Source organism: Dromiciops gliroides, chromosome 2 (assembly GCF_019393635.1).
Source record: "Dromiciops gliroides isolate mDroGli1 chromosome 2, mDroGli1.pri, whole genome shotgun sequence".
Lineage (NCBI taxonomy): Eukaryota > Metazoa > Chordata > Mammalia > Microbiotheria > Microbiotheriidae > Dromiciops > Dromiciops gliroides.
The window spans coordinates 190,793,212-190,806,078 of record NC_057862.1 but is presented as its reverse complement, the minus strand read 5'-3'; the positions used below and the strand labels follow the sequence as shown (position 1 = coordinate 190,806,078).

General features: G+C 45.7%; 1 protein-coding gene across 3 annotated transcripts in view; it reads left to right on the top strand.

Annotated features, from left to right (window-relative positions):
- Positions 1-12,867, top strand: part of PLCB2 (phospholipase C beta 2) — a 40,810-nt gene extending 27,943 nt beyond the window's left edge. For 2 of the 3 annotated variants that reach the window (XM_043988927.1, XM_043988925.1), the window contains exons 23-33: positions 84-188; positions 493-587; positions 954-1,050; positions 2,966-3,010; positions 7,442-7,652; positions 8,015-8,186; positions 9,150-9,226; positions 9,545-9,640; positions 9,849-9,906; positions 10,326-10,412; positions 11,219-12,867. In XM_043988927.1, the coding sequence (XP_043844862.1) occupies positions 84-188; positions 493-587; positions 954-1,050; positions 2,966-3,010; positions 7,442-7,652; positions 8,015-8,186; positions 9,150-9,226; positions 9,545-9,640; positions 9,849-9,906; positions 10,326-10,412; positions 11,219-11,419 (1,244 nt within the window). In that variant the 3' untranslated portion in view covers positions 11,420-12,867. The remainder of the gene's footprint in view (positions 1-83; positions 189-492; positions 588-953; positions 1,051-2,965; positions 3,011-7,441; positions 7,653-8,014; positions 8,187-9,149; positions 9,227-9,544; positions 9,641-9,848; positions 9,907-10,325; positions 10,413-11,218) is intronic. The other variant, XM_043988926.1, reaches the window with a different exon arrangement.

Here is a 12,867-nt window from a genome sequence, read left to right as displayed (position 1 = left end):
ATGCTTCAGCCAGGGGACAAAACCCAGGGTGGATAGGGTGGGTGAGAGACCATTTGGCTGAGGGCCCACATGTGCTGTGGCAGGATACCATCACCTGTGCCTTAGGAGCGAGAGCAACATGCCCCTCACCATGCCGGCGCTCTTTGTTTTCCTGGAGATGAAAGATTACGTGCCTGACACTTGGGCAGGTAGGAGCCCCTAAGTCCCAGGACCTTGGTGGGTGGGGAGAGGTAGGGAGACTATAGGCATGAAAGTAGACAGGAGGCTGGCTTCCTCCTTGCAGGAAGAGAGAGCATCCCTCCCCTTTTCTCCCCTCTCCAGCATGTCCTATGTTCCAGCTTCCTCCAACAAGGGAAGGGATTGATGATCACTCTCAGCCCTCTTGGGGCAGCATAGGGAGGCAGCCTAATGAGGGAGGGAGAGTAAAGAAGGGAGGGCATGGTCACTATCCTGCCTCTGCAGCAGACCCATAATGTCTCCCTTGGGCCATAGATCTGACTGTGGCTCTTGCCAACCCCATCAAATTCTTCAATGCACAAGACAAGAAGTCAGTGAAGCTGAAGGACGCAGGGGATGACCAACCTGAGGTGAGGAAGAGGCCAAAGGGCATTAGGTGTCCTGTGATGGGGGGGATGGAGGAACAAGGACATTTTAGCTGGGGAAGGGGTCTTAGGCCACAATTTGGAGTTTTGTGAAGTGATTGTGTCTGGAGCTCCGAGCCCTTTCTACCTTTCCTCCACCATCTTGGCTCCGCCCTAGGGAAGGGGTCAATCCCTAAAGGAGTTCTCTTGCACGGGGGTGGGGGGGGCATCCCTTGGTGGAGGCCTTCCCTTTCTCTCCCTCCCAATAATAGAGAACTCCTGAAGAAGCAGCTGCATACTTCTGAGGAAAGGGGACATCAGTGTGCCCAGGACCGTGTTAATCATCCTGACCTCTCCTCTCTCTATTAACAGAGGCCTTTGCCGCTCAGGAACTCCGCTGTGGGCCAGGCCAATGGGGCCCTCACCTCAGCAGGCTCTTCCATGGCCCCATCTTCCAATAGTCCTGCAGGTACTAAGGCCTGGGTGGGGAGGATTTGAGTCATTTCAGACCAGGGGTGTTTTTCAGTCCCCCTTATCTCATATTACTTCATCCTGGGTACTGTATCCTTCAGCCAAACTGGACTTCTCACTTATCCCCCAAATGCACCTTGTGCCTTCCTACCTCCAAGATGTAGTTCACAGTGTTTCCTATTCTTAGAATGCCCTTCCTTGCTCATTGCCTTCTCTTGCCTGATGGATTCCTATTCATCCTTTAAAGTCCAGCTCAAATGCTACCTCCTCCATGAAGCCTTTCCTGATTCCCAGGGGCCTAGAACCCCTTTTCCACTTAGATATCATGTAGCATTTTTTTTTGCATTTGTGTAACCCAGAATGCAATACTACATACCATAGTTATTTATATTTGTTCCTTACCCCCTACTAAACTTTTTAGTCAGGAACCATGGCTTATCTATATATGTCATCTTCCTGAGTGCTTAGCACAGTGCTGTGCTCACATTAGAGCAGATATTATTATTATTATTATTTTGCTAGACTTAGGGTCTGTGAACTTAAATTTTGGGGGTGTGTGGCAATGAGGGTTAAGTGACTTGCTCAGGGTCACACAGCTAGTGTCAACTGTCTGAGGCTGGATTTGAACTCAAGTCCTCCTGAATCCAGGGCCAGTGCTTTATCCACTGTGCCACCTAGCTGTTCCTGCAGATATTTTAGAAAATTTAATAGTATTTAATTTTTTTCCAATTATGTATAAAGACAATTTTCAACATTCATTTTTTGAAAGATTTTGAGTTCCAACTTTTTCTCCCTCTCTCCCTCTCCTCTCCCCTCCTCAAGACAGCAGTCTGATATAGGTTGTACAGCACAATCATGTCAAACATTTCCACATTAGTTGTGTTGTAAAAGAAGAAACAATGAAAGGGAAAAGGCATGAAAAAACAAATCCAAAAAGTGCAAATAGTATGCATTCAGATTCCATCAATTCTTTTCTGCCCATGGAGAGCATTTTCCATCATGGTAGACCAGGGATTCTTAATTTAGGGTCTGTGAACTTGAATTTTTTAGGGGTGTGTGTGGCAATGAGGGTTAAGTGACTTGCCCAGGGTCACATGGCCAGTAAGTATCAAGTGTCTGATGCCGGATTTGAACTCAGGTCCTCCTGGATCCAGAGTCGGTGCTTAATCCACTGCACCACCTAGCTGCCCCCAGAACTTGATTTTTTAAAACATATTTTGATAACTGGATTTCATCATAATTGGGTTTCTTTGTAATCCCATCTGTTTTGTCTTATGCATTTGAAGACATGATTCTAGGATCCCTATAGACCCCACTGGACTGCCCCCAAAGGTCCATGACATAACAAGGTTAAGATTTCCTGAATTAAGGAGCAGCTAGGTGGCACAGTGGATAGAGCACCGGTCCTGGAGTCAGGAGGACCTGAGTTCAAATCTGGCCTCAGACACTTAACACTTACTAGCTGTGTGACCCTGGGCAAGTCACTTAACCCCAATTGCCTCACTAAAAAAAAAAAAAGATTTCCTGAATTAGACATTTAATAAATGCTTGTTCAATGGTCATCTCTCCACACACCCTTCTTCTTGTTCAGTGGGATTTGGATGGTTTCTGAGGGCAGGGCAGGGGGTGGGGTGGGGAATACTTGTCCGTCTCTACCTTGAACAAGTGGGAGCCTGTGGGGTCAGTATGCCTCAGTCATGGGCATTTAGGTGACCTGAGAGGGTCTATAATACTTGTATCCCCAGTGTTACTAAGAGGAACCTCTGGGATCTGGGTCCCCAGCCCAGCAAAGTGTCGGGTTAGATGCACAGGCCCTGAAGGGGGAAAAGGCTGGCCTGAGGAAGTCCCCCATCCAAACCTTCTCCCCAAAAGGGGAGTCAGGACAATTTCCAAGTCATGATTCCTTTTTGCAGCAGCTGTGAACTGGTTCAAGGAAGAAGCAATGAAAGAGGCAGCAGGTAAGCCAGGCCTCCTACATCCAAAGAGAGATTCCAGGCTAGGGCTTGGGGTCAGGGGGCAGCTTGGTGTAGAGGTAAGAGCATTATCTCTGGAGTGAAAGGGCCTGGTTTAAGTCACACCGCTGATGCTTTACTACCTTGTGTGAGCCTGAGAAAGTCATTAATCTCTGTGGGCCTCAGTTTCTTCACATGTAAAATGGCGGGGGTGGTGGATTAAATAGCCTCTGAGCTTCTTCCTAGCTCTAAATATATAATTTAAAAATCTATCTGAGTCAAGCCTGTGATTTAGGAGACATCCTAAGGTCTGCTTCCCCTCCTTCCCTTTGTTCCTAGTGATTCTAGTTTTTTCCCAAAGAGGGAAGCTAATGTCTTTGGATGAGGAGAATGGGATAGCCCCAGCAAGGAAAGGGTGGGTTCAGGCCAGGGCTCTGTGAGAAATCGGAAAGAATTCTAGTAAGAATAATAAATGACATGCAAATACTGCTTTGTTTGACAAATCATATTATCGATTTACCCCTAAGTAACCCAGTCCCCTCACCTTTGAGGGGTGAGCCCTACCATGTGAAGTTCCAAACGCAACTTGTTAGGGGTCTAAGGATGCCTATACCAACACTACCAACAAGAGTTAGCCATAGCTCCCAGCATCCCACCTCTTTCCCTTACCACATCTGAGCCATACAGAATTTAGATAAGGATTTTTATTGACAAGGGGAAAGGTATCATTTTGGAAGTAATCTATGTGGTTTCAAGTCCCTAAACAGAAGAAATCAATTCAGTGGAGACGAAAAGGCTCTATTATTATACATTAACATGCCATTACCTCTGTTATCTACTCTGCTTTCTGTGGCTACTTCAGCTATAATGGGGGCCCTGGTGGAGTGGGGTGGGGGAGGAGGGACCAACTCCCTCCTTACAATAATCTATCCTGACAACCTGACTATCAGGTATCTTATAGTTGGAAGGTGATAGGGAAATTCCTTTCAAAAAATGGGATAGACCGGGTGGCCATTAAGGTTCCAGCCAACTCTGATACTCTGGGATCCTATAACCTAGTTCCCCAGCTGAGTCCTCAGCAACTTGCTCCCTCTTAACTCCAACCTTGAGTGGGCCAATCCATAGAATGATGGAGCTGCAAGGGACCTTAGAGATTGTTTAGTTCAGACCAAACATTTCATGGATTAGAAAACTGAGTCCCACAGAGGTCAAGGTTGTGTCTGAGGTCTGATGTCTGGTAAGTGTCCAAGGCAGGGCTCAGGTCATCTGAATGCAAATCCAGGGCACCACCTTCCCTCTGAAACAGACACCTTTCTAAACTTGGCCATCTGTCTCTTCCCACATGGGTGTGTTTGTTTTTAACCTGCTGATTTCTGCTCTCTTCCTCTCCCAGTGAAAATCTACCTCCTCTTTCTGCCTGATTCCTGTCTCACTCAGCTTATAATAGGTCAATAGGATCAATTTTACTGGGAATGCTTGGTTTCAAAGGATTTATTTTTTTAAATTTACTTTTAAATCCTAAAAGTATTTTATTATTTTCCAGTGACATGTAAAGATAGTTTTCAACATTTGTTTTCATAAGATTTTGAGTGCCAAATTTTTCTCCCTCCCTCCATTCCCTCCCCCCTCCCCAAGACAGAAAGCAATCTGATATATAGGGGTTTCGAAGGATTTCTGTGGCACAACTTTGACTTTCTAGAATGAACCCACATTTCTGTATCACACTAACTCCCAGTAGGAATGGGTCCCAATGCCATCTAGTCTAACCCAAACCTGATTTACCTCTACAGGGTTGTTTCTGACACATGGTCATCTAGTTTTTGCTTGAAGATGTGTGTATGTGTGAATCAGTGGTGTGCTGGTAAATGTTTAATGCTTTAAATGGTTAATTGTTCTCCAAAAAAAGAAAAAAAAGAAAATGTATATGATACTTTTGAGTTTAATCTTCATTATGAATATTTTCTCCATCAGTTTCTTCAGGCTACACAATTAACAAAACAAGAAATTGAGTCCTCATTTGTATCACCTGGCAATTTCTGAGGTGTAAATGCCTACACTGAACATTTAACAATTGACTCTTTATGCCCAGTTCTAGTTGTTTCCTCTGCCTCCTAGGCAACCCATTCTACTTTTTGATTGTTCCAATTGTTTTGTTTTGTTTTTTAAATTTAAGTTTTATTTATTAAGCCCTGATCTTCAGGTGAAATAGATAACCTATTTCAACTAGGACTGTATTAAATAAATCAGGTTTTCAGGAAGGAGATTAGATCCTAAATTATACATGTTCCTCAAAAAAAAAGTTCCTAATCCCTATCGAAAATATCACCATAAACCAACCTTAAAATGCTTTAGTTTTAAAAGACTTTTGAGAGAAAAAAAACCACTAATTAAAAGTTGCCATGAAGTATGGAGACCCATTAAATCTTTTTTTTTTTTTTTTAAGTGAGGCAATTGGGGTTAAGTGACTTGCCCAGGATCACACAGCTAGTAAGTGTTAAGTGTCTGAGGCCAGATTTGAACTCAGGTCCTCCTGACTCCAGGGCTGGTGCTCTATCCACTGCGCCACCTAGCTGCCCTGATGACCCATTAAATCTTAATCTGCCAGATGAGCACCTCCAATGGATCCACCGCTTCTTCAGTGAAAAGACACACAAGTTAGATAATTCCAAAAGAATGCCCTGGATAGCCTCATTCAGTCCCTTTGAAAAAGAAAGGCTTAAAAACAAAATAAAACACCCCCCCCCCGAATTCTAATAGTGTAAACAAGTCTGGCTCAGCAAGAAAACTGAACACAAATCCAAGATTATGTCCATGAAAGCAATGATGGTGCATCTTTAATATTAAAGAAATCAGTGATTGCTCCAATTTTTAGGAGGTTTTCAATTTACATCATCCCTCTACCTGTCTCTTCATACCCTCCACCCATTGCTCCTAGTTCAGATCTCTGGGTCCAGGAAGACTAATCTGTCTTTCATGGGACATTTCTCAAATATTCGAAGGTCTCTGCCTCTTCTATCCCCTCCCTTTCTCTCTTCTCCTTTCCCAAGTCCTTTCTTGAGAATGAACCTCCCCAGTTCCACCAACTGATCCTTAAATAAATAGTCTTGAGGCTTTTTACCAACATGAAAAACCTTCTAGAGATGCTCTTCAGCCTATCAAGGTCCTACCTGAAATACAACATGAAGAAGTGAATATATTATTTTTGTATGGTCTGACTAAGGTAGAGGACTAGGGGAGAGGTACCAACATCTCCTTATTCTTGGATCTTTGCCTCTCAATACAGCCTAAGGTAATAGCAACGTTCTTGGCTGTCATAACACACACTGTTGATTCATGTTGAGCTTGTGGCCTACTAAAAACCCCAGATCTTTTTCAAACAAATTGCTTCCTAGCCATAATTTCCTTTCATTTTGTACTTATGAGATTTTTTAAAAATCCAAAGTGTCAGATCTTACATTTATCCCTACTGAATTTCATCTTCAGCCCAAAATTCTAATCTGTTCAGATTACTTGAATCCTGACTCTCCTATCCAATAGGTTAGCTCTTCCTCTCAGCTTTGTATCATCTGCATATCTGTTTTTTACAGACTGCAGAGATATTTATTTCTTAATATTTCAGTTCAACTAAAAAAGATTCTTTTTAATATTTTTTTTAGAAAGAGATTCTTAATATGTTTCTATACTTGTAAGATAGGAATGGCAGATATTATTATCCCCATTTACAGATGAGAAAATTGAGTCATCTGCATATCTGTTAATCATGCCATTTATACCTTCATTCAAGTCTTTGGGGAAGTTGGGTGGTGCAGTGGATGGAGTATTGGGCCTGGAGTCAAGGAGACCAGAGTTAAAATCTGTTCTCAGATGTCAGGCTGTGTGATCCTGGGCAAGAGACTTAATTTCTGTTTGCTTCAGTTTCTTCAACTGTAAAATGGGAATAATGATAGCACCTTCCTTCCAAGGTGGTTGTGAGGACAAAATAAGATAATTGTAAAGTGCCTAGTCTGGGTAGTGCTTAGTGCCTGGCACAGAGTAGGTGCTTAATCAGTGCTTATTTCTTAACCCCATTGATTCTTCCCTTTCTCCTTTCTTTCTTTTCTTCCTTCTTTTCTTTTTTCCCTCCCTCTTTCCTTCCTTCTTTCCTTTCTTCCTTCTTTCCTTCCTCTTTTTTCATTCCTTCCTTCTTTCCTTCCTTCCTTCTTTCCTTCCTCTCTTCTTTTCTTCCTCTCTTTTTCTTTCCTTCCTCCCTCTCTTTTTTCCTTCCTTCCTTCTTTCCTTCTTTTTCCTGCCTTCTCTTTTTTCCTTCCTTCCTTCTTAAAATGTTAAGCAGAAGGGCTTTCCACTGAGGAACAAAAAAACCGTCCCTTCCCTTACATGCTGTAACAAATTATATGTCTCTCCTCCTATATCTCCACCTATTCCATTTGGGTTCCACAGAACCTCAGACAGTCAGCCTAGAGGAGCTGCAGCAGTTAAAAGGGTTCCTAAAGCTTCAGAAGCGACAGGAAAAGGAACTTCGGGAACTGGAGAGGCGGGGTGCCCGGCGCTGGGAGGAAGTCTTGCAAAAGTATGCCAGCCTCCAGGCTGAACTGATCCCCCAGGGTGGATGCAGGAAGTTGTCTGTTACAAAAGGATCCCGGAAGAAGAGGTAATAGTCAGAGTGGACCTCGTACCTGCTCCATGGCTCCTTGGCCCCACTTCTTACATCCCTGTATCCAGGTAGAGGAGGCTAGGGATCCCCTCTTCCTTGGACCCTTGGGTTGCAGTGTCATCACCCCCATGACCCAGAAGGGAAACGAGCACAGACGTGATCATCATTTAGTTTGGGGACACTGAGTGTTTCTATGCTGGGACTGTAAGGAGGAAGAGGGTGATAGAGGGATTCAGTGGCACACATCTCTATCTCCCCTGTTGTAGGCAGAACTTCCTTAGGGTCTTAGGGCCCTGAATGGGAGCTTGGAAAGTCCAGAAAGGGGTTCTCATTGCCCTGCATTCCTTTGAACATTGTAGAAACTTGCCTTGGGACGAGACCTGTGGAGGCGGGCAGGGGTCAGTGGAGGGGCCAGAAAGCACGGATGGGCGTGTTCGAGAGCTGAAGGAGAAGCTGGAGACAGAACTGTACCAGCAAGGGGAGGAGCAGTATGAAAACATCATGAAACGCAAGGAGCAGCATGGCCTCGAGGTACGTGCCCGGGAGTCCTGGGAAACCGAAGCCTGGCACCCAAGGTCCTCTCACAGGAGGTTACTTGAGGCACAGCACCCGCCCGGCCAATGTGCCAGGGTACAGATCCTCTGTGCCCACCCAAGTCAGGTGGGAGTAACATACAGATGTCAGCCCCCAACATAAGAGCATATATTTGGACACGGAGGCGACTTCAGAGCTCGGCTAGTCTCTGGTTCCTAGCCTGGACTTTTAAAATTTGTTAATATTTTGACAACTGTATTTCAATAGAATTGACTTCCTTTGTAGTTTATTTATATATTTTAAAATCTTTTCTTTTGGGGCAGCTAGGTGGCGCAGTGGATAGAGCACCGGCCCTGGAGTCGGGAGGACCTGAGTTCAAATCCAGCCTCAGCCACTTAACACTTACTAGCTGTGTGACCCTGGGCAAGTCACTTAACCCCAATTGCCTCACTAAAAAAAAATAAATAAATCTTCTCTTCTTTTGCAATTAGGTTTAAGTGACTTACCCCACCCAGGTCACACAGCTAGTAAGTGTCAAGTGTCTGAGGTCGGATTTGAACTCAGGTCCTCCTGAATCCAGGACTGGTGCTTTATCCACTGTGCCACCTAGCTGCCCTTTGGAAATCTTATTCTAAGAAGGGGTTTCTCTAGATTGTCAAAGGATTTCCTGACAAAGGGAAGGTTAAGACCCCCTGCTCTAACTCAAATTCTCATTTTACTCATGAGGAAAATGAGGCTGACAGAAATGAAGTGACTTATCCAAGGTCATATAGATGGTATCAGAGTGGGGATTCAAACCCCACCCTCTAATTCCAAATCCAGTGCTCTTTCCTTGGCATAAGAGGATCTCCAATAAATCCTTTGTCTGAGATGATCCTTCCCCAGTAGGTGGTTAAGGAAGGGTAAGTGAAAATGTCTCTACTCTAAGCTCTTCCCTCTCCTCCTTCTCCCCAACATTAGCAAATTGCAAAGGTGATGGAGCTGGCCCAGGAGAGACAAGCAGCTGAACTAAAGGCTCTCAAGGAGTCTGCAGAAAGGTATGGAGGGAAGCTTAAAGTGGAGACACTGTGGGCCTATCCTTCTCTCTAAGAAGCCAAATAGGCCCCTTTTGGCTCATAGATTTAGAGACCTTAGAGATCCAGTCCGATTCCCTCATTTTACAAATGAGGAAACTGAGGAACAGGGTGGTGATGTGACTTGCCCAGGGTCACATGGCTAGTAAGTGTCTGGAGTGGGACCTGAACAAAGGCCATCCCGACTCCAAGTCCAACACTTTATCAGCCAGGCCATGTTGCCTGTCAAGGTCATCAGGCCCCAGATTAACTCTACCACCCACAACTTCTCTCCTCTGGCAGCAACACCAAAGAGATGAAGAAAAAGCTTGAAGCCAAGAGGCTAGAGCGGATTCAGGCCATGAACAAGATCACCAGTGACAAGATGGCCCAGGAGAGGTGAGGGGGGGATGCCGGGGCTCCTCTCTCCCGCACACAGGCCTGCCCTCCTCTGGTACCAACACCGGCTCCCTCTGTCTTCTCTCTGCCCATCCTGTTGGTCTTGTGGATGTTTTTTTCCCCCAAGAAAGCTCAAACTCACCTGAGTATATCCTCCTTCCCCCATGGGGACTTTCTGTTCACTTCTCCCACCTATCCCCTCTCCTAGGCTGAAAAGAGAGATTAACAACTCACACATACAGGAAGTGGTTCACATCATCAAACAGGTTAGTATGCTAGTCTCCAGTAAAACCCTGTCCCACCTCCACCCCAGGTGGGCACAAGCTTCCCTCCTCTCCTAGCTGGAAGGATGGAGAGAGGGACCAGGTCTGGGAGTCCTTTAGATCCACCCCTCCCTTCCCCTTTCTCCAGGTCCCTTTGAGATCTGGTGGGGAGATATACTCAGAGTTTGCCCTTGTTCTGGGGGCCCGGTTATTCTATTGGCTTGGGCTGAAGAGGTTGTGGCAACCAGTCCGTTTTCTGGAATGCTCTCCTGGGTGGGGTGGGTGGATGAGGAGCACCATATAAAGCAGTTTGGAAAGTAGGAGAAGCTTCCCTGAGACCAGGGAATTAGGAGGAGAAGGAGACCCAAGTGGATCCTATTGATACACCCTTAGATCTCCTCTTGGGTGTCCTTTCTGCCTAGATGACAGAGACCCTGGAGAGACACCAGGAGAGGCTGGAAGAAAAGCAGGCAGCCTGCCTGGAGCAGATCCGGGAGAAGGAGAAGAAGGTGAAGGCTCTACCTCTGCCCCCTTCCCTGCAGGCTTTAACTTGGGCAGTCTTAGCTCAGGTGTCCTGGGATAGCCTTGTCTTAGGGCGTCCAGGGACAAGGGTCTGGGGCTCTGGGCTTTGGGGATCAGATCAGGCAGGAGACAGTGGGGTAGCCTCACAGTTTCACACCAACCTGTTTTAGCCATGAGTAAACTTTAAAACAATTATTTTACATTGGGATAATCTCCCACCTCCCTCCCTCTCCCCCAGTAGTAACCCTCTCTTAGAACAAGGGAGTACAGATAAGCAAACCGAATTAACAGAGTGGTTTTATCTGAGAGGATAGCCCTCATTCTGCACCTGTAGCCCCCCATTTCATCATTAGTCCTCTGAAGTCAAGACTGATCATTATACTGATAATTCCTTTGGTGTGGTTTTCCTGATACTTTTTTTTTTTTGGTGATTGTGTACATTTTACTCTTGGTTCTACTTCCTTTCCTCTGCATCTATTCACTGAAATCTTCTCTATTATTTGTTTTATTTTTGACTCCATTAAAGATTTCTATTATCTACTGATTCTGTTCTAGATCAAGAGGCCAGTAGGAAGAATTCCCTTCTTCCCATAGGCCCCCGGTTTCCAAAGGCCACTGCCAGTTGATGTAGCATCCTTTGGTCCTGTGGGAGGCCATAACAGGCTGAAACTTGCCTTTTTCCATTATTAGAGCCTAAGGGGAGGGGGAGATGGAAAGTCAGGCAACTGCAAAGAAGGAGCAGCTGACCGCTCCCTCTCTTTGATCTGCTCTCTGCTCTATGTTGTCCTTCCAGTTCCAGCAAGAGGCGTTGTCTGAATATGAGGAGCAGATGAAGGGCCTCGAGGCTAAAGTAAAGGAAGCAGTGAAGAACTGCCTCAGTTTCCCCCAAGATGCCCATGACAAGAAGCTGGAGACTCCCAGTGCAGTGGAGGAACCTTCAGAGGAGGCAACTCCCCCAACTCAGGCCTCTTCCCAGCTAGATAGCCGTTTCTGAAGTCTAAAGATCTCCCCTTCCATTCTGGGATGAAGGCAGGGCTCCAACTAGGGAATATGCCTCAAAACCTGTGGCCTCCTTTAGACACCTACTCATGTTCCTTTAACATAAAGGGAGTCCACAGTGCATACTAGCTAGAGGGAAGTGGGGTTGGGCTGGGGCCTGGCTATGATACTTTGACACCTGTTCTTTAAGCCCCATTTATGGTTTCTAATATTCAGCTCTCCAGGACAAAGGTCAGGGGACAGGGTGGTGGGGTGCATTTTTAGGGCAACCCCCTAGGAGTCAGACAGCGCTGGTCAGGACTGGGAAAAAGAACATTTCTGACCCGGACAGATCTTGGGACGAGTGGGAAGAGCCAGCCTTAGTGACGGTTTATTAATCATCCTGGCGTTGATCTAAGTGCATTTATTTGGTTTTGCCCCTTATCCAAATGAGTTCATCTCTATTGTTGTCAATTCCCAAGGAAAATCCAGAGTTACTCTTTCCAACTCTATCGATATGAAGATCGAACCCATAATTCCAGGGTTCCTCTGGGCTCTGGATAAATCTTCCCTGCTTGGTGAATCCAGAATCCACATCCTTAAACTGTCCTGAGTTCTTCCTGGCCTGGAACTGTTTCAGACTAAGGGTTCTTCCCAGGATAGGAGGATCAGGTACCCTTCTACCTACTGAGATAGGGTGGCTCAGAAGGAGTACCCTGTCTTTCCCTGGCACCTTTGTTCTTTGGGGTCCAGAAAACAGTTCAAGGGGTATCAGCAAGGGGGAGAGAGGAACAGAATCCCAATGTCTAGAGATTGTATAGTACTCAGACTATCTTTCCTTCCCTCCCCCTCCCCCATTGTCCTGGGGTTAACTAACTATAACATTTTAGGATTATCTCATCTTGAATTGTCTCATTCACTCCACCCCCCCCCCCAACCCCTCTTCATCCACACGGGCCTCCAGTCCTGAGATTAGTATTCTCCCCATCTCATCCCCCCAATCTCCATCAGAGGAAACTGCTTCTGAGGAATGGCTTGTGTGGGCAAAATCATTTGTGGTTAGAAGAGGGGTGGGTCAGGGATGGGGTGGAAGAGCAGAGGTCACTATCTGTCCTGTATCATTTCAGATTATTTATTATTTGTTTCCTTTTGACTCCATTAAAGACTGTTATTATCTTCTGAAGCTCAGTGCTCTGTTCTAGATCGAGTCCAGTAGAAAGATGACTCAATTGTGAGATGGCTGGAATGTTCCTGATCAGAAGATAAGCTCTTGCCACCTCCTTACTGTACCCTGAGCCCCTGGGGGAGGGGGCAGGAAGAGACCTCTTCGCTATAGTCCTGCTTTTCCTGGGGCAGCTATTGCCAATTGCCCTCCAGGCAGGGTGTCCTTTCTCTGGGTTGGGAAGCAAATTTTCTTTCCCTTCTCCAAGTATTTACCACAAGTATTACAACAGGAAGGAATCC